The sequence below is a fragment of the Xiphophorus maculatus genome, chromosome 6 (assembly GCF_002775205.1).
Source record: "Xiphophorus maculatus strain JP 163 A chromosome 6, X_maculatus-5.0-male, whole genome shotgun sequence".
NCBI classification, from domain to species: domain Eukaryota; kingdom Metazoa; phylum Chordata; class Actinopteri; order Cyprinodontiformes; family Poeciliidae; genus Xiphophorus; species Xiphophorus maculatus.
The window spans coordinates 14,068,071-14,095,439 of NC_036448.1; the positions used below are offsets into that span (position 1 = coordinate 14,068,071).

A 27,369-nucleotide genomic window follows, 5' to 3' on the forward strand; every position below is an offset into this window, starting at 1 on the left:
ACAAACTGCTGAAAAAATTAACACAAGTTATCGGAGCTCCTTCAAGTAGATTAAAACTGCAGAGGATGTTGAGACAACGTTGGAATTAGGAGCGTTGCTTTCCAGCACGATGGCTAAATAATTCAAAAGGTTTAGAGCCTAAACGGAGAACATAATACTGACCTTTAATTGCTGAGATAATGAGAAAAAGGGGGACACACTGAAGGCACAATGGTTACTGCTGTTAGGAAACAGTATCTGTTGTATAATTCCCTGCAACCTGTGACAAAGAACTTGGACCCAACAGATTGTTTATGACGAAGTATTTCATAGTATAATACTGTGAAAAAAAAGAGGAGGGAAGGGGTATGGGATAGGTTGGGGGACTGCACTTATTATGGCAAATTGCCTGAAAAGAAATCGGAAATGTAGCAGCAAGAAAAAAAAACAACAACAAAATAACACAAATAGAAATAAACACTGACCATGTATGTTCAATACTCTAATACCTTAATAAAATCTCACTTTTTGTGAAAACATATAGAACATTTCTTATTCTATACAAAGTGGGACGGAAAACGAATCCACATCCCCACATGAAAATAATCTTTTACATCTTACATAAGAGTATACCCAAGTTATACAGTACTCTTTTAAATAGCTTCCCTCTTTTTAGTATTAAAATATATATACTCATAGATTTATATAACTCTTAAAACAAGTAATTTCATTTTTCATGTTCTTGATGTGAATCCTCTCTGCTTTTTTTTTTTTTTTTCATGTGAAGTCTATGTACAGTTAAGAGTTTGAGACACAGTGAGGAGGTCGAGGAGCTCTGGGATCCAGAGACTCAAAGTGAGAGAGCCATGATGAGTGAGTCTCTAGCAGTCTTTAGATGCCTGGATCCTCAGCCCACCTGCAACACACAGGAAATAGAAAACGGTCAGCAAATAAAGCTCTCATTTCAAAACTTCTTAGAAGTTTGTGAAAAGGTCAGCAGAGGATCCCGGCTCACCTTGTGACTTGCCGAGTTGATATTCCGTCTGGACCTGTGTCACCTCCAAGTCTTGGAGCTCTAGAGAGTCTCTGTTACATGCAGAATATTTTGTTTTGTTGCCACAAGTCCTTTTAGCAGCTTCAAAACAGTCCGACTCGCTGTCCACGTCAAAACCTTCATGCATGTAGCCTTGATAAGCTGTCCCCGGTAACGTCGGGTGCACAGCCACCGTAACGGAGGCTGTAGCAGTCACCATGGTGACAGGGCCCCCAGAGGGGCCTTGTTGCATTGGCAGGGAAGAGTTGCTGTGACCGTAGCTCGGCCCTTTAGTCCTGTTTGGCTGAGGCCCTCTGCTGTTCTGCAGCCTGGGGCCACTTTGACAAGTCCTCCCAGGGAAATGAGCTTTGTCGCTGGGTAAGCGTTGAGGCGACTGATCCTGCAGTCTCTGGAGATCGCTCTGCTGCTCACGCTTGTTTCCATCCCAGCATGTTACCTGGGAGCCAACAGGTGGTTGCAGATTGTGGTTGGATTCACATAACGGTTCAACCCTCCCACCGACTGCGTTTTCCCTAAAGGGCTTCAGCACCTAAAACAAACACAACATTTGTATGTTACACATGAGTACAAATACAAGATTAAAGAGGAGTTATATGCAAAAATCTTTGAAGATTTATGCGCTCATGGTGCTTACTGTTAGTTTGGGGAAGCTTGGGTTCTTGCTGGCTTCCACCAGTATGTGGGACGTTGTGGAAGGAGCTGTCGTTTGGTACGCGTTCCTGTCACAGTACTTATAGTCCTCCTCCCCGATCCCAGAGGTCGTCGTCACCTCGGAGTAGTATTCAGAATCTGACGACTCAGAAAACGCTTGCTGCCGTGGCGAGCGTGGATGGTTGTGGGCTGTGAAGTATCCGTGGTGGGCCATGGGAGGAGGCAGCGGTGGCTCGGGAGAAGGTGTCGGCAGGCAGCTGGCATTGTCAACTGGGGTGACTTCAGCTGGAGGGCCCAGCATGGAGAGGAGGACTGGGAGGAGAACTAAGCCATTCAGCATCCCCAAAACAGTCAGAATGGCGAGGACGGCAAAAAAATACCTGCGAGATGAACAGACATAGAGCTTTGATTAGAGCAAATAGAGAAATATAATCAACTTCAGACAATTTTCAGCTTTGATAATCCTGATAAGTCATGTGGGGTAAGAAATTAGTGAACACACCTTAGTTACGGGGTTGTGCTTACAAAAGAACTTTCTCAAGAATCAAAGAATCCAGTGAATAGCTAACTGCAGCATCAGTGAGGTGAAGTGAAATAAGATGAAAAACAAAAATCTAGGATGCTATTTTAATGTAAATTTCTCTATATTAAGACATTTTTGTGAGAGAGAGCGAGAGTCATTCCTCAGATAACAGTACAATTGCTTTTTTCTATCTTTGTTTCTTTTTAACTTGTTTTCCTTTTAACTTCTGTCTTTATGGAACAAACAATGTTGGCAGGCTTTCAGAAATCTCAGAGTAATGGTAAGGATTCACGTTCTCCAGAGGAAAAACACAAACACAGCTGTTTTTGTAATGCTAGCCAGGCTATCATCTTTAAAGTATTTAATTATTTTATCTTCACTATTAAAAACCAGTAAAACCTTATTTTACTTGGACAAAAGTTGTGTGGTGTTGTGTCCACATTAGCATTTAGCCAAACTTTTCTAAATAATTTCATTTGAAATCAATTATTTCAATAATCTAATCAGTTGAGATTTTCCTTGCATCTTACACAAAATGAGCAAGACCACTTGGGTTAAAAACCACATCACTGTGTGCATGACTTACACACACACACACACACACACACACACACACACACACACACACACACACACACACACACACACACACACACACACACAGCTGCTGTACATGAGGAAGAAAAGTAGCTCAGGGAAGGAAGGCTGGGAAAACCCAATGCTTGTGTATCAAAGGGGTTGGGGGGGAGAGGCTAATCTGACTCCCCACTCAGCTTAAACATGCTTTGATGCCTCTTGTGCTGCTTCTGCACAACTTTCTCTCGCTCTGTTTTTCTCTCTTTTTTTTTTTTTTTGCAGCTCCCACTGCATGCGTGCTTGTTTTGTGCATGTGTGCGTGCATCTCGACGGAGCTCCGGGGAGGCCAGGGGTGGAGGCACGCCACAAGAAAGAGCTCCCCCGAGCAAATTAGAGAGGACTCCACTTAAACACTAACAGAAAACGCGAAGGAAGAGAGGCGGTAAGATGCTTTAAGTCTGCTAAGCCAGACCTTAGGAGGTGAAAGAAATAAGGAGAGAAAAAAATAATGAAGTTGGCATGAGGCGAAGGCAGAAAAAAACAACAAAACAAAAGAAGGAAAGCAGTGGAGTTGTTATGGAAAGATGCTTCTTCATAATCGCTTGAAATGATTATTACTGCTACTCAACAAGTAAAGTCCTTTTTTTCTCAGGAAAGATTAAAAACCTCAAATAAAACCAAAATCATATTAGACCATTGAAGTTTGAAGCTAGCTATTATGGAATTCAAAATACCACAGCGGTCTCCTTTATGTGCCACTTTTTACTTTACTTACAGACAAAAAGAGACAACTAGAACCCCCCCCTCCCGTCAGTCACTGTCAGGAATTTAGTGGCTTACACAAACTAATCTTTTCCAGTTGTGGTCAGGCCTGGAAAGGGATTCATGTACATACATGAAGGTATATGTGTTTCTGTTTGTAAAAAAAAAAAAAAAGAGAGAGACTGGTGAGAAGAGTCTCTATTCATGCTTGTTTGTGTATTCAGCGCATTACAAGGCCAGAAGATGTTTACACCAGTATGTTTATGCTGCTCCCCAGCTAGCCTGCTTTGCCTCGCCCCATTTGCCCAACTACAACTGCAGCTAAACAAGACCTCCAACAGAGCCTCGGTCCCTCTGCCTCACCCCTTCCCATCCTCTGGCCATATGTTGCATGCCAACCACTTTCTAGTGATTTTTCCTTTCTTTTAGTTTCCTTGCATTTGCTTAACTTCAGTTCTCCATCTCTGTGGAGGTTCCCTTTACTATATTTGAACCACCCATAAGAACCACATATCCGTGCAAGTCAGCTAACCCTCCCAAGACTCCCACTCCCTGCGTCTCCTTCTGCTTCTGTGCGAGTTTCTTCAGAAAAACTGGCTGTTTTTATGTCACGGAGGCCTGTTGCAGTCTGTGAGCTCAAGGTTGTGGTTTCGGGTTTGGGCCGAGACCACGTTCTGCTGAAAAACATGGAGCTATTCGGCTTTTTTTCCACTTAGCCCATGAAGTGCAAGAAAGAAAGAAAGAAAGAAAGAAAAAAAGACGCATTACGACGCACATGCACAAGATTTACACTTCGCTCGCAAGACACGCACATGCACTGAGAACAGAGATGGAAGGAACAGTCTCTGTTGGTGGGCTGCATAACATCTGACTGGCTGACCAGTTCAAATTTAGCTCAATTTTTTATTATGGCATCCGACATGGAAGGGAAAGAATGCCAAATGGATGATAGGAATTTTTACAGATTCCCCGAGTGTGTGTGTGTGTGAGAGAGAGAGAGAGAGAGAGTGAGGGAGTCAGAGAGAGACACCACCCAGTGGGCAGCAGAAAGCTTCCATGTTTACAAGCAGCTGCTACACAACACTGATGTTTTCCCCATTTGTTGCATTCTGAAGTTGGGGATCTGTGTGTGTGCATGTGTGCGTGTCCTCCTGGAGTGACAGAACCAGCTGTGTAATAGACACTGTCTGCATGCATGCGTGTGTGTGTGAAGAAAAATAGAGAAAAACACTTCCACCTGCATCAAGCCCTTAGGTCTCCCAAGAAAGCTTCCTTTTGCAACCCAGCTAGGAGAAACAAAAACACCCACATATATCTCACCTCATGATGAAGTCAAACTCTGAACCCGCCAGCATGAGAACACCCAGCAATGTGGAGATTGCACCATCAACCACTGGGGCGAACATGTGTTCCAGTGCCACCGCTGTGCGCTTGTTTCTGTTGCCAATTGCTGTCAGGAAGCCCTGTGGCCAAAAAAAATGGGAAAGGTGGGGATGAGGAAGAAGTTGGAAATCTTTCCAATCATCCAAAATGTGTTTGTGGCGAAGCTTGGCAGGCTACAGAACTGCTGGATTACTGTGCTTAACACCACACTGCGCTACAATAAAAGTCTGCCAGCATAAGGGAGGAAGCCAAAATAAATCCTTAATCACAAACATTTCACCTTCATTACTTTCCATTTAACAAATAAAACTACAGGAGTCTCTGCTTTGAACTGATGTGGGCTTTGTGGAGAACAAATTAAAGTCCTGGTTTTCAGTATTTCTTCCATCTTTTATACAGGTTTCAAGTAAAACGAGCGTTTCACTGAAAGCCGTTGCAGTCTGAAGACTTACCAGGGCAATGTGAACCGTAAACTCCACGCCGATGCCCACCGATGCGATCAGGATGACCACAGGAATGGCACTGAGCTTGATGCCAATCAGGCCCATGATGCCAAACAACTCCACCGTCATCATGGCCAAGATAAACACCTGAAACACACACACACACAAAGAAATGTTGTAACTCTGGTGTGGAAGAAAATTAAGAAAGAGGTAATTATCAGCGATTTTGTCGTTCGTCATTTGCCTGGGTTGACCATTTTCGCTACAAAACTGTGACCCTGTACTCATATTCAAATTTCTAGCTCTGGGCAAATGACTCGGAGTACTTCAAATCTTTTATGACCATTGAACACACTATTCTACCAGTTCACACTAACTGTACAGCTATCGGATGTGGAAAGTTTTGCTATAGGAGGAAGACTCAAAGTCAGCTAATTCTGTGAAGTGTTTGAATATAAAGTCATAGAAATGTTTGAAGATATACTAAAAAAAATCCTCCAGGCTGCAAGAGATCAAGAGAGAGCAAGACTAACAGGAGAGCTGAACAAAGAAAAGTAGAAATACTTGGTCTGTTCCTTCAGAGGTTTTAAACTCTGTATGTTGAGGAATTTGTTAGATTAAGAAACGTCAACATTGAAGAAATCTCAAGAGTTCAGGTAAGGCTCTACATTCTTTAGGAGATACACACAGTAATGCAATAATTTTTTTAATTGCAAAACCCCACTGTCACACACCCAGTTTGACATCACCTCAGCTCCTAATATAAAGAATTAGCAGAAAAAAAACAACTAAATGTCGAAGATTCATAGAAACTGAGGAAACCGGATGTATTCCTATATGAAAAAAGTTTTTTTTTTTTTTTAAAAAATAGACATACGCCTGGGAAGATGGAGCTTTTGATCTCAGCGTGAGTCTTGAGTTTGGGCAGAGTTACAGTGGAAATGATAAAAGCAGTTTTATTGCTCAACCACAAACAGGCAAGAGGGGCTTGTCACCCGCTGGCATCATACTTGCCTGCAGCTCTTTGTTGTCCCAATCAGAGCTGCTAAGGGAGTGCCTTTTAAAAAAAACATACTATTTACAGACAAACTCAGTTGTTGCCTTACAGAGTTCATCAACATATGTGTTTTTTATGTATGTGTGTGCATGTATTAGGGATGTTTCTCTCCAAGTCACATGAAGATGCACCCATCTATATATTCTGATGGATGACTTGAGCAGGCCAAGGTTGCAACTGGACCGATCTGTTCTCTTCCTGGGTCTCTCCTTCTCCATTTGACAAAAACAGGAAGTGGGCTGGAGGTACAGGCTTCAGGAGGCTAAAGACTGTTTTTGACTGTTTTGAATTTCCTTTTTTTCTGAGGCTAGGCAAACCTATGCTAGAATGACAATGTCTCTATGTGTGAGAGAGTGACCCTCTGCAGAGACAAACAAGGGCCCCTAAACAGTGTTGGTGAGCTATGCTGAGAGGAGCGAATAGAAAGATAAATGAAGAGTGGAGTTAGGAAGATGGTAATGATCTTTAGGACAGAAATGGGAAATGACAGAATAGATGAGTGATGGAAAGACGAGGCAAATAAGGGGGAGGCAGGACTTACAATGATGCCAGCCGTCCAGGGGTTGAGCAGGAGAATGGCGCATACCAGGAAGGTACAGGCCAGCACAACGCTAATTGACAGCAGGAACCAGTGACGGAGGCCGATGTACTGTTCCCAGAACAGGAAGGGGTAACCGTTAGGGTAGTTGAGCACGCCCTTGCGGCTGAACTCATCACAAATGGCACGCACACTCTCGATGGCCTCCACGAAGTCACTAGCCTGCCGAAGGCCATTCAGGTAGAAGGGAAACTGAGCAAACTCCAGGGGTTCCGCTGAGGGGACTGAATAGAGGAAAAGATTATTTTGTTGTCTCTACTGAGAGACATACATGCAAAAATTTATTTAAAAAAAAAATTATAAAACACTTACTGCGCAGATTTTCTCCTGTGGTGTCATACTTGTCATGAATCCACTCTCTGGGGTGAGGATAGAAGTTGGCCTGGGATGCGGCATAGCCCAGGGGATCATTACTGACCCACACGGTCAGGTAAATGTAAAACACCTCCGGGGGGATCAAACCCTCGCCATCCACCAGCCGGCGAGAAGTCAACTGAAGGAAGTGAAGGAAGATCCATGGATTAATTTTCTCCGGGCCACAGGCTAGATCAGGACAGTGACATCTGGTTATCTGTCTTGAGGTACCTGGCTGTGGTTGAAAGGCTCTTTCTTGGAGCCTGTCTGGATGAGCAGCTTGTACGCCAGAGCTCCATCTTCGGTGCCGTTCCTGTAGCTGTCAACTGTAATCCGGCCCGCCTGCCAGTCAGCATCAAAAGCAGCCTGGAGACCTACGCGTGAGGTAAAAACACACAAAAAGGAAGAATTATTGTGGATATTACTTGGAAATGCTTTGATTCTTATAACCATAAAAACAGAAAGTTTTTCCAGATGTTTCTCTTTGAATGAGGTGACGCTGAAAATGTGAAAGCTCATGTTTCCTCTTTTTTTGTTTTCCCCCACAGTTGGCCCTGATTGACCTGTTAACTATTACTTCCTCTTGACTGGGGCTTTGACACATTATAACCTAAGGACACCCACACACACAAATGTACACATGCATGTAAAGATAACCCATGACCTCAACCTATCAACAACGCCACCCATGAGCCCAGGTGGAGGGGGGGATAGTATGACTGAACTTTCGCTCACCCTTTGCAAATTCTCAACCCCACTCCCTCTGCTCACCGCAAGCCGACTTTATTAAAGCAAAAAGTGGAAGAATTGGTTTATTTTTTTCTTTTTCTGGTCAATGAAAGCACAAAATCTAAGAGCTAACACGTTGCAATGACAAAACACTGGAGTATTCTGTATAAGTATAGCTACAGTTGTATATTTTTAGCATCAGTAATGTGCATAAAAATAAAGTCAGACATATCACACCAATGTCTCTTCCATTCAGGCTGGAAGAGAGCGAGAGAGACTGAGACTTCAACAGAAAACAGGAAGGAAATCTAAAACACGTGAACAAGTACAAAGTACAAAGATGCTCTATGTTATCCTTTTAAGCTTTCAACTGCTGAATGTTAAGGAACATTTTTAAATTGGATATGTTGGCAGCTTACAAACATCGATGCTAGCAATTCTAATTATGCTAATCACTAACACAAGATGCTAAATTATGTAATTATTCTGTCCTTAATTTGCTTCAAATATTATTAAACCCCTCATTTTTAGCAACTCTTCTCTCGCTCATGTGGTGTGACTTTAGTTGTGGTCCTTATATTAAAGGTAAAGACCCCTCACAGATGAAAGACCTTTGATTTGCTGTTCTTATATCTTCTTCTATTATAATTCAGTAAGAGAAATCCAAATTGGAAGAATTGGAAACAACAGGCTGAGGTTTCACAAAAACTGGTGATAAGAAATCAGCCACAAAATGTTGCGCTTATAAAATAGACACAACTACAAGAAAAAAAAAGTTTTTTTTCTTATTTAAAGAAAACTTCAAGAGGCTGGGGAAAGTTTCTTTTTAAACTTTTAAGCTCTTTACCGTTCAGCCAGTCCTGGAAGTAGTGCAGCCACATGCGGGGCAGCTTGTTGTCGCCGTCTCGGACTACGTATTTGACAGAGTTGAAGGCGTTGTGCAGCTGAATCAGCAGCCTCTGAGATCGGGCGTAGTCGAACCCATCCATCGTCACTAAGTACATGTTGTAGAAGGAGAAGTACTTGAACTGTGCATCGATGAAGTCATACTCCTTGGTATCACGGGGCACGATGTCGGTCAGGTAGAGGCCGTCATGCACCATGGTGGTCCCGTACAGCCCGAGGCTGAGAAGTCCCAGGAAGAGAACCACCACTGCGACTTTGCTCTTGGGCTTCAGAAGCAGGGGAGCGTACTTTTCCCGGGCGAACTTAGACAGGTTCCAGTGAAGGAAGGGGAGTGGAACGCACTCCTTCCCCGATTTGGAGTCTTCGACCTGGGCTAGGAGGTCCCGCGTGGAGCTGGAAGTCGGGGTGAAGAGCTGGGAGCCGTAGTGGTCTGGCACAGAGGTGGTGGTCGGGGAAGGTGACGCAGCTAGGGAGAATAAGATATAGAAATCAAATGTTAGAGTGTTTTGTATTAAATATAACTAATCTTTCCTATATTATGACTCCAAAGGATTCGTGTACCCTGAGTCTGTGTGGTGGGGCAGACAATGATGGAGGGAGAGCTTGTGGAGATCTGTGAAGTTGGTGGCAGAATTGTGACAATATGCTGACCCGCTGCGTCGCACTGTGTAAACGCTTGCACTGTTGTGGTGATCTGGGTGCTGGTGGTGATTGTCGGTCCTGCAGCATACTGGTGCGCATGCGCTGTCCCCGACCCGGGCGCCTGAGACTGCTCGCCGGCTTCTGACAGCTCATGCGGCGAGAGGTGAATGACGCGATCAGCGCACGGGCTGTACAGGCAGCAGAGGATGTCCAAGCGTTTGTCCTCGCGCCGGTGGAGGTCCAAGCTGAGGATGGCAGGGAAGATGAGCAGCACCATGGCAAAATTAAACACCACCACAATGGCTGCCTGGGAAGAGAGAGACAAGAGGAAAAATTACAGATTCATAAGCCCAGCTGGGTTAAGTCAAAACTTTTTCTTAGTATCTTAGAGTACAGCCCCGTAAGTCAAGAAAATCCCTGCTCTAAATCAACAAGCCAGGAGGTTAGAAAGACAGAGCTAAGAGAGGAAGAGTGATTTGAAAGAAAAGAAAGAAGAAGAAAGCACATATATGTTGCGAGTCTGAGCAAAACCATCACCCTGTTACCAGTGCTTCCATCACCGCCACCCCCCATTCAGCTCAGGCCCTGGAGCTGACATTCTGTTATGTGGTTTCGAGTGTGAGCACATCTATGTGTGTGTGTTTATCTGTGCGCTTGTGTGTCTCAGACCACCCACAGTTAGTCACAGATCAGAGAAAACCGCTTTGACGGGCCAGTGATATACTGATCCACTACTCCCTCCTCTCTCTGTCTGCTTCTTTAAGTCTGTTCACAGCCCTTTATGCTCTGAATATTTCATGTTATACACACATGCAAAGACATGTATCTACAGAAAAAAAAAATCCAGGCCCTCTAGGTGCAGAGGCAATAAAAGCAGCAACAAAAGCTTTCGTTGCTGTGAATAAGTGTCACTTCTTTTAAGTTTTCTCTTTCATTTGCAAAGGAGCTTTGGGCTTCATGGTGCGCGATTGTGCGTTTGCCGCATTTATGTCCTAGCTAGCACATCCACGTGAGGGTGGAATAAAAAAAAAACAAAAAACATACCTGCAGAGAGAATGCCCGCAAGGCTGGGATGGGCACCAGGGCAGCCATGAAGAATGCAATCATGTTGTTTATGGAAGTCAGAGCCACACTTGTGCCGGTGCGACGCAAGCAGTCTCCTGTCCGCTCCTTCACGCAAATGCAAAAACACAGATGAGTCAAAAGAGAAAAAAAAGAGGAGACGAAAAGAGAGGGCAGTGTGGAGGAGATATTTAAAAGTACCTTAAAGGGGATATTACTTCCTGCCTCCGTGAAGGAGTGCGCCAACAGAAACATGTCATCTACACCAATCCCCAGTGCCAGGAAGGGAAGCACCTGGGATGGGAAACGCATCAGTGGAGGGCAAAAGGGTCAGAATGAACATTTGAAGAAAGTTGACATCAAATTCTGGGCATTAAATCAAAGGAATTACCCCCCACACATACTTTTAAGATCGCATTGTCCTCTGAACCAGTGGTTCCAAAACACTTTTTTAAAGCCCCCCCTTTTTGCCACCCATAAAAAAGGATTCATGCAACAACAAAACCCTAAGAATTTATGATTTATTCTAAGACATCATTCACTTTCTAAGACTTTTCTGAAACAGTAATAACAACCTTAATCTTTCGTGCCTCAGTCTAGAAATATCTGATACCAAAATTTTGTTTTTCTTTAAGTTTATGCATGTCTTTCTTCAGTATAATGCCATTTTAATCATAAATGCACCTCAAAAAATTACACAGTTACACTTGCAGTAAGGCACTTGTATGTATAAAAGCAGCATATGATGCAATGAAAGTAAACTTAATTTCAAGATGAATAAATAATGTGCCATAATCTCTCCATCCATCCATATAGCATAGGCCATTTTCCTTTGTGTTGTACCTGTGTAGTAGCAGCATTGAAAGAGAGGCCAAGTAGAGAGCAGAGTCCCAGTCCTGCTGCCACCGACAGGGCTACCAGCAGCACCCCCGCCAGTCCAACAGCCCCCTGCGACTTGGCACAGTCCCACCTGAGCATCGTCACACAGGCATAGGCCAACTAGGGAGAAGACATGCTGTGTAAACACCATAACCCCTTGCTTAAACTTCTCTCCTCATAAAAACACTCCGATTTCACTAGGTAATCACCATGAGCAAGTATCCTCCAGCGACTCTGATGACACTGACGTCAGAGAAGGACTTCATGATGTCGTTGAGGGTGGTTGTGGAGAAGGCATGGATAGACTGACTGGAATTACCAGGAATACTCTGGTGGACGACCTGTAAGGAAATAACTAGTTGTCAAAACATGCTTTGCAGAATGCAAGTGAAGAAAATCCAGGAGGAAAAAAAAAAGACCAATCTATCTTTTTGAAGTATGTCTGAAAGTGAGCATGAATGTGTTTTTACATGTGGCAGCATGTGTGTGCGTCCACGCATAAGTATGACAACTGAGGAGTAATGAGCACAGATGCCAGAGGTTAGGAGGTCAAAGGTGAAAAGGATAGGATCGCACGGTTCACGCAGCCACTCTCTACACACTCCACACCACGCATGAACCAAAGTTTTCTGAGGATCTACCTGCGCACATGAAGTCATCGTTCGCTATCTCAAACAGATCTACTCCTGTTGTTTAATGCATCAAAGAGGAGGTCTTGTGTCTCGGTCAGTTTACATTGGGAGTTTGTTATCCACCCCCTCTCCCCACCACCCTCTCAGTGGTGGGTGTCGGCTATCATAGCAACAGCTTGTTCCTATAACTAGGGCTCTGACAGAGAGAGATGACTGTCCTGCTGCACACACATGCACACGGAAACCTGGTGCCCTGGTCATTCAGGGAGCTGAAGACTGATGGAATTCGAATACTGCATAGTGTGTGTGCGGGCGTGTGTGCGTGTACACGGAGAACAACATTGCATAGGAAGAGGAAAATACCTAAGAAAAACATTTTGTTTTATTAAACTTTGTAACAAATGTATGGCTTTAAAAACAATAGCGAGTTCATACCTCCACAAACTTCCTCTGCCAGGACTCGAGGATGGCGGTGGCCTTTTCCTCATTCCAGTTGATGTCGTGGATCTCATAGTCGTCCTTGAAGTGTTCATAGAGCTGCTTGGGACTCATCAACAGGAACATGGATTGGAGAGCCTCCGCACTGCATGGGCATGCAAATAATGGATTAGCTGGGTGTTGAGCATCATCCGTTTCACTAGGATGCTTCGAAGTGACATCACCTAAAGCACCCACAGGCCATCTCAGAAGCTGAACAATGAGTGTAATAATATTTGTGAGACAAAAACATTTAAGACTGTATTAAGAGAAGACAGCAGAGTTTGCCAAAGGAGATGTCTCATATAATCAATGGACTAAACTCTAAATTGTGATTGGTAAAACAGGAACAGATTAAGTCGACACTAAGCAGAGATTCTGTAAAAAAAAAAAAAAAAACAAGGCAAAAGCAAACCTGTGTGAATCTCAAATCTGCCGTCTGATCCGGTGCAGTATCTTAATTTGTGCTGAATGCCTTAATAAATCCAGTGGAGCAGCTGTTTCTAAATGTTTTTACCTCACAATCCACAAAAGAAGACTGCTGGAGACGACCAGCTCATTATTTATGGTTGGGGTAAACAACAAAGTCACAAGCCAGTAAGCTAGGATAAAATGACCCTTCAAAACAGCTCAAATAACCATTATATTACTTCGTTTTATTCATTTATGACTACTGGAAATGTTTTTTACAATTATGGCAGAAGATATGTTTTAAAAATCTTGTTAAAAATTGATTTAGTATCTAGAAGTCATACATAGACCCTACACTGGTGTTTCATGACCTGCTGTGGATCCAACTTTGGAAACTAATAAAAGGACTTGGGTCAGCACCAGCCAATAAGTTTTTCTCCTTCTTCTTTACTTCTTTCATACTAAAAAGGTGTAGCAATCCATGAGACTTCATTTGATTGTCAATTATCTTTAATTAGCCTACCAAACATTCAGTTTATTTATGAACCCTATTTGTCTTGATATGTCTGGGTTAAGCTCCAGTCTGCTGTGTTATTCTTTCTCCTTGCAAGTCTGCACACCTTAGTAGGGCATCCTGGCTGCTTTTGACACGCCCTCCCAGGATGAGCTCCTCCTGCCAGTGCATGAACTTCTGACTGAAGCCGTGGCATCCACCCTGGAGACGCCCGGCAATGTCCGGACTCTGAAAAGAAGGAAAATTATAAGCCTTAGAAAAGTTAAGCTCTGCCACTACAATCGTATATGACGCCTACAGTTACACTTTGGAAGCATGAACTCACGTCTTCCTGTTCCTTATTGGGGGCACTGAGAGGGCAGTCCGGGTCTGATGGGTCGAGGCACGGCCTGTCCATATAGGCGTGTCCCACCTGAAGAAAAAAAAAAGCAACATTAAAGCCTTGGTGTCTGTGAAAGGTGCTGATAGGTAGTTTACAGGTTCTCTTTTTTGTGTTTTGTTTGCTCAACCCCCCCGGCCCCCCCAAAAAGGTGGATCCCTGTGGCGCCCCAGAAGAGACTTTACCCTGAGCAGTGAGCCACACTACCCATGTTCAAAGCAGTTTCTAAGCAAACAAGCAAGTCTACCCTTCAATAAGTTACCCTTCAATAGTGCCTTACCTGGGCTTTGTCCAACATCTCTTTAAAACCTTCCAGGGATGTGTACTGGCCCAGCTCTTCCATCAGCTTGACAGGATCTAAATTCATCCACTGGATATCTGGCATGCCCCTGCAAAGCAAAAAACAGACTTTTATTGGTCAACAATCCAGACCAGTTTCACCATAAAATCTTAACTTCGAGAGCAAACCCTGAACCCATCTCTGCTGCTTTACACGCTAATCTTTATTGCGAGCAGAAAAACGCCTAATCTGTTCTGTGCTCTTGCTCCTCTGCTGCACGGGGGCCACGCAGGAGGCGAGCTGCAGATACAGGATAAAATAGCGTTTATTATCCTGTTTCACGCTGCCACAATGCCCGGGAAGAAAAAAAAATAATAAAGGCACGGTGGCTGCCTGCTCACTTTCATTCCTCAGTGCCCTGCACCGAGTCATAACAATTACCTCTGCCTCGCAAACATCTTGATAAAGACAAAAAAGTGAGGGAGAGGAAGAATAGATTCAGGGATGACCAAGAAGACAGGAGTAGACCCACCATTTGCACAACACTATATTTGTGGATATTTCCACTCAATTATCTTGTTTGCAAACTTTTCTTGAACACAGAAATAACAAATTTAATAGTCCCCCCGCCCCACACCGCTTAAAATTATATTAGGCCTTAGATATATTTAAGACCTAATAAAATTTTCTTCATAAGTCAGAGATCTTCGGAAATAATCCTTCATTGTTGTCTCGTTTTGTGCCTGTGTTCTGTCATTTGGAATGATAGAAAGAATCATCAGGAAAATAAATAATTCAAAAAAGAATTTGGGTTCAAGATTCGATCTTCCTCCAATTGCTCCTGAGGTCCTCTCCTATTCCCACATACCAGGCTCCCATTTTGCTGCCGGTTGCAAAGACACTCCTTTATCAGCTACTTTTTGCTTGACTGAACCAGGCCTGGGCTCTTTTGTTTTTTCATAGATTGCTGTTTTTTCTTCTCCAAAGTTTTTCTTTATTCTGTTTTTGCACCCCTTTCTTCACCCTCTTTCCCAATCTGTCTTCTTCTGATTTTGGTCTTTCTCTTGTCTAGTGCTCTGTGTTTCTTCTATTTTTTTTTCATTAAACACATCTGAACTAGAAGTCAAACAAAAGCATCGCCACCCCGTGACCAGTCCTGATTTTTTTCAGCTCTTCACAAAGTACAAGTAATAAACACTTAATAAACAACAACAGATGTCACAAACATCGTATGGATTTACAGCAATGGTGTGAATCAAGATGAGTGAATCATCAAAGACCCCACTCCTCTCACTCTGGTGCGATCACACAGGCCAACTGGGAGATGCTAAGGATGGGAAACTTTGTGTTTGTTTCTGTACGCACTGGCTTGTCATGCAACACGGCGCTGTCAGCTCAGACGGATGCATAAACAAAATATTTCTTTGCGTAGAAACATCTGCTGCGATCTAAACATTCTTTCTCCAAAGTACGCACTCAATTAAAATATCACTCCTGATGACAAAAAGAAGAAAGAAAAAGAGAAAAAGAGAGAGATCCCTTTCAGCAAGTCTATTTCTCAAGAGAACTTTGTTCCACAAAAAAGAAAAAGGGACTGAAAAAAAAAAAAGAAAAAACTTGAATCTGCAAATACGCCCAGACTCCACTGTTAACTGTCTTGTAGCCTCTCTCCATCCTTCTCGGGGGACTTGAGGTTTGAATACTGCCCATTTTATTTGTTGGACAACTTGGGAGCTGGGAGCCCAGGGCATTACCATGAGAATGCCGAGTGTTAGCCGTGAGCTGACAAAGCCACCCCTCCACCACGGACACCCCCACCTCCCTCCTCCTCTGGGGCCCCTGCACTGATGGACACTCACTCGTAAACTGAAAGAATGCTTACCATTGTCTGACCCAAAGGGCTCCCCTGCCACCGCCACCACCACTGCCACCGCCTCCCCGCCCTCTGCACTACCAGCCCACCACCCAGTTGCTACTCCAGCCATCTCCTCTCCCTCGTTTCGCTGCATCCCTCCCTAACCTTTTTCTCTTTGAATTTCTCTGTCAGAACACCCCTCTCCCTCCCGTCCTTCTCCTTTCCCTCTCCGGACCCGAAAAGAACTCTATTACTGCCTAACGCTGTCAGTCACAGCACCCACTGACAGACTGCTCAAAGCCTAACTGTATGTCTCCATCCTGCAAGTTGTGGACCTCTTGTTAGATCGGATGGAGCTCAAAGACAGCCAGAGTCTTTCTATCGTGTGTGTTTTTGTTGGGTCAGATATTCTGAGACTTACGGTAAGTAGGCAGAACCTCCTTGTAGTTTGGCCCCTTCCCAGAAACAGTCCAATGGAGTGATTATCATACATGGGAATAGCTTGTCAATCATCTTAGAGCAAGAAAAAAGGAGGAGAAAACAATTAAAACCAAATTAAGTGAGAAATGTGCGCTTGAAGGAATGAAGCAGAGTCGTCAACTTACCCTTTCAATCATGACATTTTCTATAATAGGAACTCCTGATTTGTAGCATATTTTATTGAGATCCCACGATCTATGAGAGACGAAAAACAATTCAGTTAGTTTTTCTTTCTTTATTCTGTTTATTTATTATTTTTTTACAACGGATGCATGTAAATGTGAGGAAAACCTCCACTCACTTTCCAAACAGCGACACCTGCACCTTGCTGGCCGACAGTGCGGCCTCCATGTGAACCAGCAAAGCCTCCTGCGTCAAAATATTCGTGCCCTCTTCTTTGGGTGTCTGGATGAGCATCTGCGAGGTAAACACCGACTCCTCTCCCTGCTTCTCTCTGGTGTAGCGAAGCTCTGTGCTCACCCGACTGCCAGCTAGGAAGAAGCAGAAGGAAACAAATTGGTTGATATTCTTCATAGATTTAAAAAAAAAGAGCACATTTGCAGCCTATTGCAGGTTTTTTTTTTCATACTATACGCACACACACAAGAACACGCACACACACACACACACACACACACATGAATATATATGAATTGACCAACGCCCTTGGCCTTCACCAGTGTTGGTTTTGAAGGCACTTCACACGAGGCAGCGTCTGGCCAAGAGAAATGACTAATACGGCTTCTCATTGGTTCCTTCTGTGAAACAGATGTGCCCTTAGTTAGTAAGACCAGGCTTCTGATGCCCCAAAAAACCTTCTACCTTAGCTCTTGCAGCAGCAAATAGGGACTCAAACATTCTGTATCAGCAGGGGGAAAAAAACCCATCCTTATCAGCATATGGCTTGCTTTTCTTGATAAAATTCAAGGCTGGCTGCATGAAATGCCCTTCTTCTAGGTAGTAAGGAGACCAAAAGACAAAAGACTATAACGGTATACCAGAAGATAAAGAAAGCTGAACACATTTAAGAGAAAGAGAAGCTGTGATGAGCAAGAAAAATGTTAGAAGGAGCAGAAAAAAAACACAGAGAGAAGAAAAGTAGAGCTATGCTGTGCTGTGTGGTAGACCCCAGCCCCCTAATTACAGGAGGTTGCCCTGAAAAGAGTTTGCCAGCCGGGGGGATCTGCGCCTGTGCCAAGTGAACATGAAACATGCCGCGCTGGATCACAGAGAGCCTGTCTGCCCCTCTCGCTGTCCCACTACATGACAACCCCGGAGAGAGAAAGACAAGGAGGGGAAGCGGGGGAGAGAGGGAAAAAAAAAACGGGACGAGGAAGAGAAATTTGGAAACAAGGGCTATCACCATCTTAAACTAGTTGTTTTTTTTTCACTCTTTTACTCACTTCCACTGTGCTTCCCTCAGTTATGGCTTCACCGTATTGTTAAGCATCTCTATCTCTTTTCCTTTTAACATAAACTGATCTGCTATGTCTTTCCATCTGTCTAGTTTTTGTGTCTTTTTTTCTCTCTCTCACGTTCCCCGCACCTCCCCCCACCCCAGAACAGACTGCTGTAATTGATGGGGAGAAAAGGAAAAACAAACTACACAGCTAAAGTGTGAGATCAGGTTAGGATTTCTGGGCCCTGGAGACACAAGTCCGATATTTCTAGGCTTCACTTTCAAGGTTTTAATTATATTCACGAACACCCAATCAACTTGTTTGGATTATGTCATATTAGTGACAAAATCGGACAAACGCGACTTTCAAAAGTCTTAGGTGAATGTATTCACACATTACAAATGAGATACACTGTCTGGTCTTTTGGAGACACATCCGTTTGAGAAAGTTGCATGTGAGTGTCAAAGAATCTTTTTCACACTGTCATGTATCTGTGCTACAAGGAAATATCTCACTGGGTGCAAATCTGTGATTCAACTCCACTCAGTGTCCATCCCCACAACAGCTTCCCAATCAAAAATGGCTGCGGCAAAATGAAAGCTTTTCCGTTTGTGGACCTCTTTCTGACATCTGTTAAAACCTTTTTTGACGTTTTGTATGTTAACCTCTGCAACACGGGGTTTTGATCCCAACAGGAACTGGGTGGCTTGGAGAGACTCTGGCTCTGTAATTACAGGCCTCCTGAAGTAAATTATAGCTATTTGTGTCTCGTTCCTCCCATCTGGACCACCCAGGCACTCTGTCCTCTCCCCTGCTCTCCTTCTCGCCTTCGTTCCTCAGCCCCAGGTCCGGCCCCAAAACACCCGAACTCTGCAGAGTGTCACAGCTACCCTGCTTACTACTGCTCGAGTAAGCTCAGCTCTACCTTTTCTTGTTTCTCTCATCCTTTTCTCCCCCTTTTTCTCTTTCTGAACTTCTCTGTCTCCTACTTGCTCTTTTTTCACTCTACCCCTACTCTCCCTCTCTACTCAGTCTCTGTTTCTAACAACCTTAAAGAGACAGCTCCCAGAAATGTTCCCACCCTGAGAAGAAAGCTCTTTTGAATGTGAAAAACACGTGAGAGGTTTGTGATTTATGGCGTTCACGACAAGGAAACAAATATTTTTTTGTTTTTGTTGATCGAGAACAGAATAAAAAAAACATTTTATACCATCCATAAAAGAAATACATCTATGTGGTGTTTTCTAAAGGCTTATATATTTGAGGAAGCATGTTTGGTGCAAAATGAACTTTGTTAACTGGTTTTACCACCACAGATGCTTTCAAAGCAATTTGGATAACAGGAAACTGAAAAGTGAAAGAAAACATCATAACAAACCCAACAAAACTGTGAAACAAGGCTTTCTACCCTTCTATTGACAAATGTAGTGTGTTTTTACAGATATCTACATGTCCTTTTCTCTCCATCTGATCCTCTAAAAAGCAAGAAATCCCTTAATCAGTGTGGCTTCTTACACCTAAAATGATGCCAGGATTTTATATACAGCTGATTCTGTTCTTCGCACCATCTATAGGCCTGATCCCAGTTCCAGGCCCTGCTAGGTCAGACCGGGCCACCTTCAAACTTCAGTGTGGTAGATTAGCTGGATTAGGGGGCCCCTGAAAGGCCCCACGCTGCTACGGAGGAAGACCCAAAACGAAGAGGGCTTAAAGTGACATGTATGCTTTCACTTGCTATATGTAGTTGTTGTTTTTGCCTCATCTATAATGTGTGTCAACAAGAGAGGAAGTCTCTGTTTGCCTTGAAATTACAAATTTCAGAAAAATGTTGCTCAGACCAACATAAAACTATTTGTTCGGCCTTCTATGCAACATCCCTATACACTTACTTTAGGTATTTTCTATATTTGGAGCCACTAGAATCCAGACTGCGGACCAAGGAACACCCATGTACCCTGGCATTCCCCCAGCCAGGGCGCCTCCCAGCAGATGGGCCATTCCTCCATACAATCCTTCAGTATGGCTCCGCACTGAATGCAGACCCTTTGTCATTCAACCCTTCAATTTCTTTCAAATGTTTCCCAACAAACAGCAGAATAAGAAAAAAGGTCTTTTTTCCCCTCAAATAGACCAAAACTTTCCCAGCCCCGTAAAACAATGCCGGAACCGACTGTGGGAGGGTGAGGCTTGGGGCGAGAAAGAGGAGCTGGCGTGTTGCTGTCTTACCTATAGAAATACACTGTATCTGTTCATGAGTCATCAAGGATACTATTGCCTTAGCAGAGAAGCTGCATCAAATCAAGAAAGCAATAGTCATCATTTCTGCTTGATTGTAATTTGGCTACTCCACTTTTCACACCTATCCTGCAGAAACTGTATCCACAGCCAAAACAACAGGAAAATCAGTTTCACTTACATTCTATTCAGATGTGCCAGTGGTGTTAGCCACCACACATAAATTTCCACCACGGCTGGCATTTAGGCACTTTCCATTTCCATATGTATAGGCTTGCCTCTGCTAATTATGCTAATCATGGGCAGTGTTGGCCACTGTGAAAAATAGTCACATTAGACACTCCACTGACCGCTAATACTGCTTAATGTGTGGTTGAAACATACATTCATCCCAGCCTGAAAAGCAAAATTTTTCCACGTTGCTGGTCTCATTCAGATGAGAAATGAATTTATTGAGCCCAAGGAGGATTTCTTTTTTTTTTTCCTCCCCTTCCCAAGTACCAAGAAAATGTCCAGTCTCTGTCTCCATCACTCTCTCTTTACTTTTTATACTTTAGTGGTGTAAAGACAGACGCAAATGGTGCAAACTCTAAGGTGACTGGTGTCGCTTTATACCGTGCAAGCCAGAGACAAAGGTTGCTCTTCAGCAAAAGGAGAAGGGGCGCCACAGTATTCTGATTGAGGTTTTATTATCCTGCTTTCTAAGAAGATTGCATTCAGTGTGACAGAGACTTGACCATCCACTGCCAAGTTGTTGCTTTTTAAGATTTGGCACCAAGACATAGTAAGTGACTATATCTTTTGAGCTGCACAATATATCAAATGTTGCAACATTCAAGAGTGCAAAAAAACCCCATGGCAAAGGGTGGATTGTGTGCAAAATTTGATATACAATCGAAGATACAAAAATATTTGATCATAGTGACTTTTATTGACTGAAAGCTGATCTAGATTTTAGATTCAGGGATGCTAACAACTGGACAGTGATGGTTATATTGTGCGAATGGAAATGAAATAGAAGGGGGAAGAAAAACTAGGTAACATCATCACATTATAAAAAAATAATATTCCAGTAGTATAGTGCATCACTCCATATTTCCAACATGAACATTTGACTAGCCAATGAACGTGATTAGACCTGGTTTTTGAGCTTGAGAAAATGACTGTAGAAAAAATAAATGTAGGTGAGCATGTGTCTGTCATCTGCATATGTATATATTTCTGTTCCGAGTGTGTTTATTTGTTAGGGGGTGGTCCTGGTCTGTCTGTTGGAGCGTGCGTGCATGTGTGTTGGTGGTGGTGGATGCTGCTGAGAAATAGGATGGAATGAGGTAGTGTTGAATTGAAGGATGGAAGGAAGGGGTGAAGTAAACATTTAGAAGTGACCCAGGTTGACTCTGGTCTTGTTTGTTCTCTCTACCAGTGAGGTCCCAGGCCCTGAACGCTGGGAGTTTATTTATCTAGCTGGGGCACCGCCGCGCACTATTCACCTCCAATAATGCCTCATAGAGCTCCCTTTCTCTGTCTGAACTGGGCCGCTGTGTGCACTCCAATGAATTATAGCATTTACCTGCCGCGCTGCTCCAAGGTTTGTTTAGAAAAACAGCTCCAAACTCCCGAAATGCCCACGTGTGCATTCGCTCATTTGCGTAAACCCAGACGTGCCTCTCTAAACCAGCTCTTTCTTTTTGATTCCGATCCATCTGGTTCTTGATCTTCTCATATCCCCTCTAATTTCACATCGAGCTAAACCAGGACTTCATCCCTGGGCATTCACACCCTGCGGACTGCGGATAGTCTCTACCTCCCCCTCTTTCCACGTTGACTTTTTATGGGACATGTGGCGCGGCTGCAGGGCCCTGTCTTGCTACATTCATATTTGGACAGCTTGAGTCTGTGTATATGTCTGTCATGGCTCACCCGAACCCCGCCAAGAAAGATGAGTTTAGTTGATGTCAGAGTAAACACCGCCTCTTTTACGTGAAAGCCTGTTTCATTTTTTTTTTTTTGCCCTCTCCCCTATTTTCCAAACAAGTCTTTCAAACAGCACATTGTACATTGAGAATAACAAGGAGAAAAGGCAAGTGTCTAAACAAAGTAAGAAAAGAATGCACTGTATTCTGGTAAACCTTTAGGCAAAAGAAAGCAATCCATGTGGCACGACTTTGCTGTGAAATGAAGAGATGCAGGAGACAGTCTCACACTTGATGTTGGTTTAAGTGAGTCAGGAAAAAACATAGAAGCAAAAAGAGGGGAAAACGTGTGAGTAGGCTCATAAACCTTCCACCCTGTTCCTGCCCCAACCCCCCTATTGTTTCTACTCATCCCTGTCTTCTTCCTGCACCTCTTTTTATGATCTTTCCTTTCTGCTTGGGAACAATAAAGACTGTTGACCAGGTCACAGCATCAGCTCAAACAAAATAGTATAAAAGTGGTAGCAGAGTTCAAAGTTTAAACCTTGGAGATGCTTAGGGCCCAGCATCGGAATCGGACAGTTTTCCCTTGAACAGCGTTCGAGTACTGAACAATGTGATTTTCTTCTAAATATTTGAAATGGGCAAAAATAAAATTCAGATGAAATTTTAGGGGGACACATGCTTTGATGTATACATTGTTAATTTCCCAAATCAGAGCCAGTTGGTCAGACAAAGAAAATCATCTGTATGGGCCAGGAAAAGCTGGAGCATCTCTATTTTAAAAGTTAACTAAGGAACAGAGACAGTCTTCATAATGGTTAATTTTAAAGCAAACTCTGTGAGACATGACCTGAATCCACTCTTAATCCTTCTTACAGACTAAACACCCTGATGCTGTGGCTTTTAAAGCTCTCCTACCCAGGTGTGAGGGTGAAAATCAATCCTCCTGCTTATGAGCTGCACGTTCATGTTGCAGATGCATGAGAATACTTGAGTCAAACCACAAACATCTAAGCCACTAAAAGTAAGACGGCTAAAACCTTCCAAAATTTCTGACACATCTCCCTACGTGTAGCCCTCCTCGGACTCAGGCTGCTGTGCTTCACAGCATTTTGGTCCTGCAGAAAGGGAGGAAGCAATTAAAAAAGCCCCGGTGGCCTGACTTCACAGAGCAGGTAGAAACATAAACAGACACACACACACACACAAACGAAGGCAGGCGGACAGAAAAGGGGAACTCAAGCTAAACATGTCTAAGGTGAGAAAGATGAGAAGATTGTTTGTGTTGAAAAGTTTTAATATATGATGGGAACCACATCCACCTACAGCACATCCAGAGCATCAACACTCGCAGTGTTGATCCAGCAAGGCAACCCCGAACAAATTAGGACAAATGTGATGAAACATGCATTTCCCTTTTAACTGCAACACAGTAAGCATCATTAAAACCCACTCAAAGAGACACAACAATATTTTGAGTCTCTTCAGTTGAAATCTGCTGTTTTATTGGTGAGCATGTCGGCCCCCACCCTCCATCCCCTTCTCCAAACCCCTTCATGTTTTCTGGCTCACATACAATAGCGCATGAGTGTGTGTTGCTCTATGTTTGTGTGTGTGAAAGAGAAACAGAGAGAACTAACCTCTCCTTGTTACCGAACCACTTTACTCTCCATTGAGGCCCTAGCAGCTTTGTCAATGGGCTATTGGTGGAAACAAGGCAGGCAGAAACTTTAGAAACATGGCCACAGCCTCTTAAAGGCACAGCGCTCCCTTTCAGCAGCAGCAGCAGCACCCCCTTCCTCTACTCCCCTCCTGGTTCAGCTCTCTGAATCCCGCAGCAAAACAACTGGCACACAAACAACCAAACATTTCCTTTAAGTGGGCAGCTCGGCCAATTAGCTTGAGAGGTAATCCCAAAGATTTACACTAACCGAAGCAATTAGAAACAGTGGCAAATCTTTCTATTGTTCCCGTTTCCCTTCAGAAATGTACATTTTCTCTCCTTTAGCCTCAGACTCATAATTGTCTTCTAACTTTAACAGAGAAAGTTTATTTTTTTTCTTTTTAAAAAAAAAACATGCCTCAGAGGAGCATATTCAAATTCCGGTGCAAGTCAAGCGTACAGGCTTCCCAACACTTGTCTCCCAACACCAAGCAGTGTGTGGGGGAGACTCCTCCGACACCTCCGCGCCGGAGCCTGTGGGAGCCGCCTGTTCCTGTCCTCCAGTGACATGGTGGGCTTAAAAAACCCTATAGAGTCTGTTTATATTCGCCAACTGCTGTGGCGCTTTTAGAGTGTGCAAAACAGGTGGGTAAACTTCAGCTGCATTCACTTATAATTTTTTTTTCTTCTTGCTAGGAGGAGAGAAGGACGAGGGAGGAGAGAGGAGGAGGAGGCGGGGGTGGGGAGGTGGGGGGTTCAGGGAGGTGGTGCCTGCTTGCCTCTTGTTGAATGGAATCCAAGAATAGTTAGGGACCACACAGGGAGCTGGAGGAGGGTGGGGGGGAGGGGTCAGAGCCCTCAAAGATGGCTAACCATTCACACAGTCCCATCTGCTGCGGGGATCAGGCCCGGCACAGAAAGCCTGAGGGTTTAAAAGGAATTTGGCCAGTGTGAAAAACTAAATGAGGCTGCCTTTGCCTCTGAAAATGAACATATCTAAAAAAAAACATAGACGAATGAGAGGAGGAGGTTTTTATGAGGGTGCTTTCATGGTTAGGAGCAAAAGTATGTTCCTGCCTGACAGAAGCCTTTAAAAGTCGAGATGTCAGACTTCTGTTTTCAGGGAACGCTGCACAAACAAACTGGAACACGAGTTCAGAGAAAAGGCTATCCTCATGGGGTATTACAATCAACAATTCAACTATACACAAGAAAAAAGCAAATTTGTGAAAAATATCTTTTTTGATTTATCAAAATCCTCAACTGTGCGTCTGCTCTTGTCAGATCAGCCAATCAAACTAGAGGCCCTGTCACCTAGCTCCCTCCCTCCCATAGCACCAAGGTGACACTAATATGGCCACCCTGCATCTTTTCACCAGCCATTATTGTCATTCAAACTCTTGTTAGTAAAAAAAAAAAAGCTGGATCTGTCAGGTCTCAAAACCCCCACAGCAGCTGTGGAACCTGAACCCAACAAACAACAGCACGAGTAAAGAATTTCACCATCATTCCTCCTCCATGCCCTCTCTAAACAGGACATCTCTTGAAACTCACCTTCCACCCAGAGCTGCTCGATGTTGGTTTCGATGGCTGCCACCCGGAGTCCCACAGACAGAGCCCCGAACACCAAGAGTCCAATAAAGAGCACCTTCCCGCAGTGCCTCTGGATGTGGCAGCCCAGAGAGAACAGGAAGGCCTGGAACCTCGCCCGGATCCATAGAGGAGCTTTCTGACCTACTGCCTTTCCCTGGACGCCAGGCAGGATTGGAGGGGTTAAAGAAAGGGACATTATTACAAAGTTACAACATGTAGGTCAAATAATGCATCATGCAATGCTTGCATTCAAAACCAGGATCCAAGATGAATACTTTAAACTTAACTGAAGACTACAGGAGAATCCTGCACTAGAACTCATTGCTTTTTAAAAAAAAAAAAAAAAAAATCTATATACAGATACATTCAGTGGACAGGCCAGTATCCAGTGGTGAGGATTGGGGGAAATAATTTCTATGTATTACAGGAGACATAGGGATATGGTAAAGTTATATCATTTAAAGCTAACTGGATGCAAATGTTTAAGTTATAAAGACAGCTATGTTTTATATATATATAAGAGCAAAAGTGCAACAAACAAGCCTTATTCAGTGTCTGAGCAGAAGTGTAAACTAAAAAGCCTGCGTACTGACAGAACAGCCGGTTACAAATGGGGTTCCAGCTAACAGAAACCATTCTGTTATGTGCCTTTCAACGCCTTCTCCTCAACAGTTTAACTTAAATCTGGCCCAATCCACCTCATGGTGTGGGAGCCATTCGTTAGAAATGTCACTGCTGCTGCTGCTGCAGAGGACATGGCTTTCTGGTGTTGTGGTTTCTCTCAGCGGTGCTGAAACACGTCCAAGCATCCGGGCGGTCCAAAGATGCTTTGTCAGATCAAACTCAATCAGTGAATTCCTCTACAGGACCCACCACATTTCCAAACAGACCCGGGGCCAGTGCGCTGCTCTGCGCTGGCTCGCGCAGAGCCGGGGAAAGCACGCACTGCACCGCTGCAAAACAAGCCGCTCCGCTGCTGATTTGTCTCAGGGACAAACATGAATGAGACGCTGCATGTCCATTCAAACAAGCCGCTGTTATCGCATGAGACTGACTATTTTCCAGTCAAGAACTAAGAGATATTATTATTATTATTATATATATATGTCATATATATAGGCTATATTTTTTACCCAGATCCTGATTCTATATACTGGGAATCCAAAACCCCAACTCTGGTTCACACACGCACTCTCAAATCGGGTTCAGATGAAAGCGTTTTTCATTCACATTTGCCGACTTGAATGAGAGTAAATCCCGTACAGGCTGCGAGTGAAATGCATCACCTTTGAGATCTGTTTAAGTGCGAAAGCGGCATGGCAGTAGCTGGGTCTCCGCTGCAGGTCTGGGTGCGCAGGCGGCTGAGAGCGCGTATAACTCGGGGGTAAATCTCCAAAGACGCCGGACCCTGGGACCCCGCGATCCGAGGCCATAGTCCAAAGAGAGTGATCGGGGCGCGGAGCGATGCGAAGGGGAATCGATGCTCGACGTTCAGGAAAGGCAGTAATCCGACATAGACGTGGAGCGCATCCAGCACCACCGGCGACAAACTCGCTTTTCTACTCTTCCGCGGAGCCAAACAAGTCTCGAAACTCCATCCCGACATTATGCGCCGAAATCCGTATAGATCCTTCAGTCTTCATTCGTCCCGAGAGTTGGTGAAACTGCGTCTCAGAGAGGAGCTGTAGTAGTAATAGTAGTAGTAGTAGTAGTAGTAGTAGTAGTAGTAGTAGTAGTAGTAGTAGTAGTAGTAGTAGTAGATGGAAAAGCCTAACAGTCTGAGTCCGTCCGTGTCAAGTCTAACTCCGATCCCTTAGCGGTAACATTTGGAGAAGTTCGCCTCTCGGAAAATCCTGAAAAGGGAGGTTTGATGGAAAAGTGCTCCGGCTCCCATTGGCCAAGGAAGAGGCAAATTACTTTGCAAACATCGCCTATT

The 27,369-nt window shown here is 43.9% G+C and overlaps 1 protein-coding gene across 1 annotated transcript; it reads right to left on the bottom strand.

Annotated features, from left to right (window-relative positions):
- Nucleotides 1–304: 304 nt before the first annotated feature.
- Nucleotides 305–27,346, bottom strand: ptch2 (patched 2). The gene is made up of 23 exons (XM_014472540.2): nt 26,720–27,346; nt 25,395–25,587; nt 16,928–17,117; nt 16,752–16,821; nt 16,568–16,659; nt 14,292–14,400; nt 13,958–14,044; nt 13,739–13,860; nt 12,666–12,813; nt 11,808–11,939; nt 11,563–11,718; nt 10,921–11,013; nt 10,702–10,827; nt 9,577–9,964; nt 8,957–9,481; nt 7,612–7,754; nt 7,339–7,519; nt 6,970–7,250; nt 5,381–5,518; nt 4,866–5,008; nt 1,668–2,064; nt 995–1,562; nt 305–895 (listed from the first exon to the last, which is right to left on the bottom strand). The coding sequence occupies exons 1-23, from the start codon at nt 26,864–26,866 to the stop codon at nt 861–863; spliced, it is 4,464 nt and encodes a 1,487-aa protein (XP_014328026.1). The 5' UTR covers nt 26,867–27,346; the 3' UTR covers nt 305–860.
- Nucleotides 27,347–27,369: the final 23 nt, after the last annotated feature.

Excerpts from the sequence above, each read along its gene's own strand:
- ptch2 (XM_014472540.2), bottom strand. The coding sequence starts at position 26,866 with ATGGCCTCGGATCGCGGGGTCCCAGGGTCCGGCGTCTTTGGAGATTTA. Across the intron at positions 11,719-11,807 it reads CTGGAGGATACTTGCTCATG|TTGGCCTATGCCTGTGTGAC; the intron begins GTGATTACCTAG and ends TCTTCTCCCTAG. Across the intron at positions 7,520-7,611 it reads AGCCTTTCAACCACAGCCAG|TTGACTTCTCGCCGGCTGGT; the intron begins GTACCTCAAGAC and ends CACTTCCTTCAG.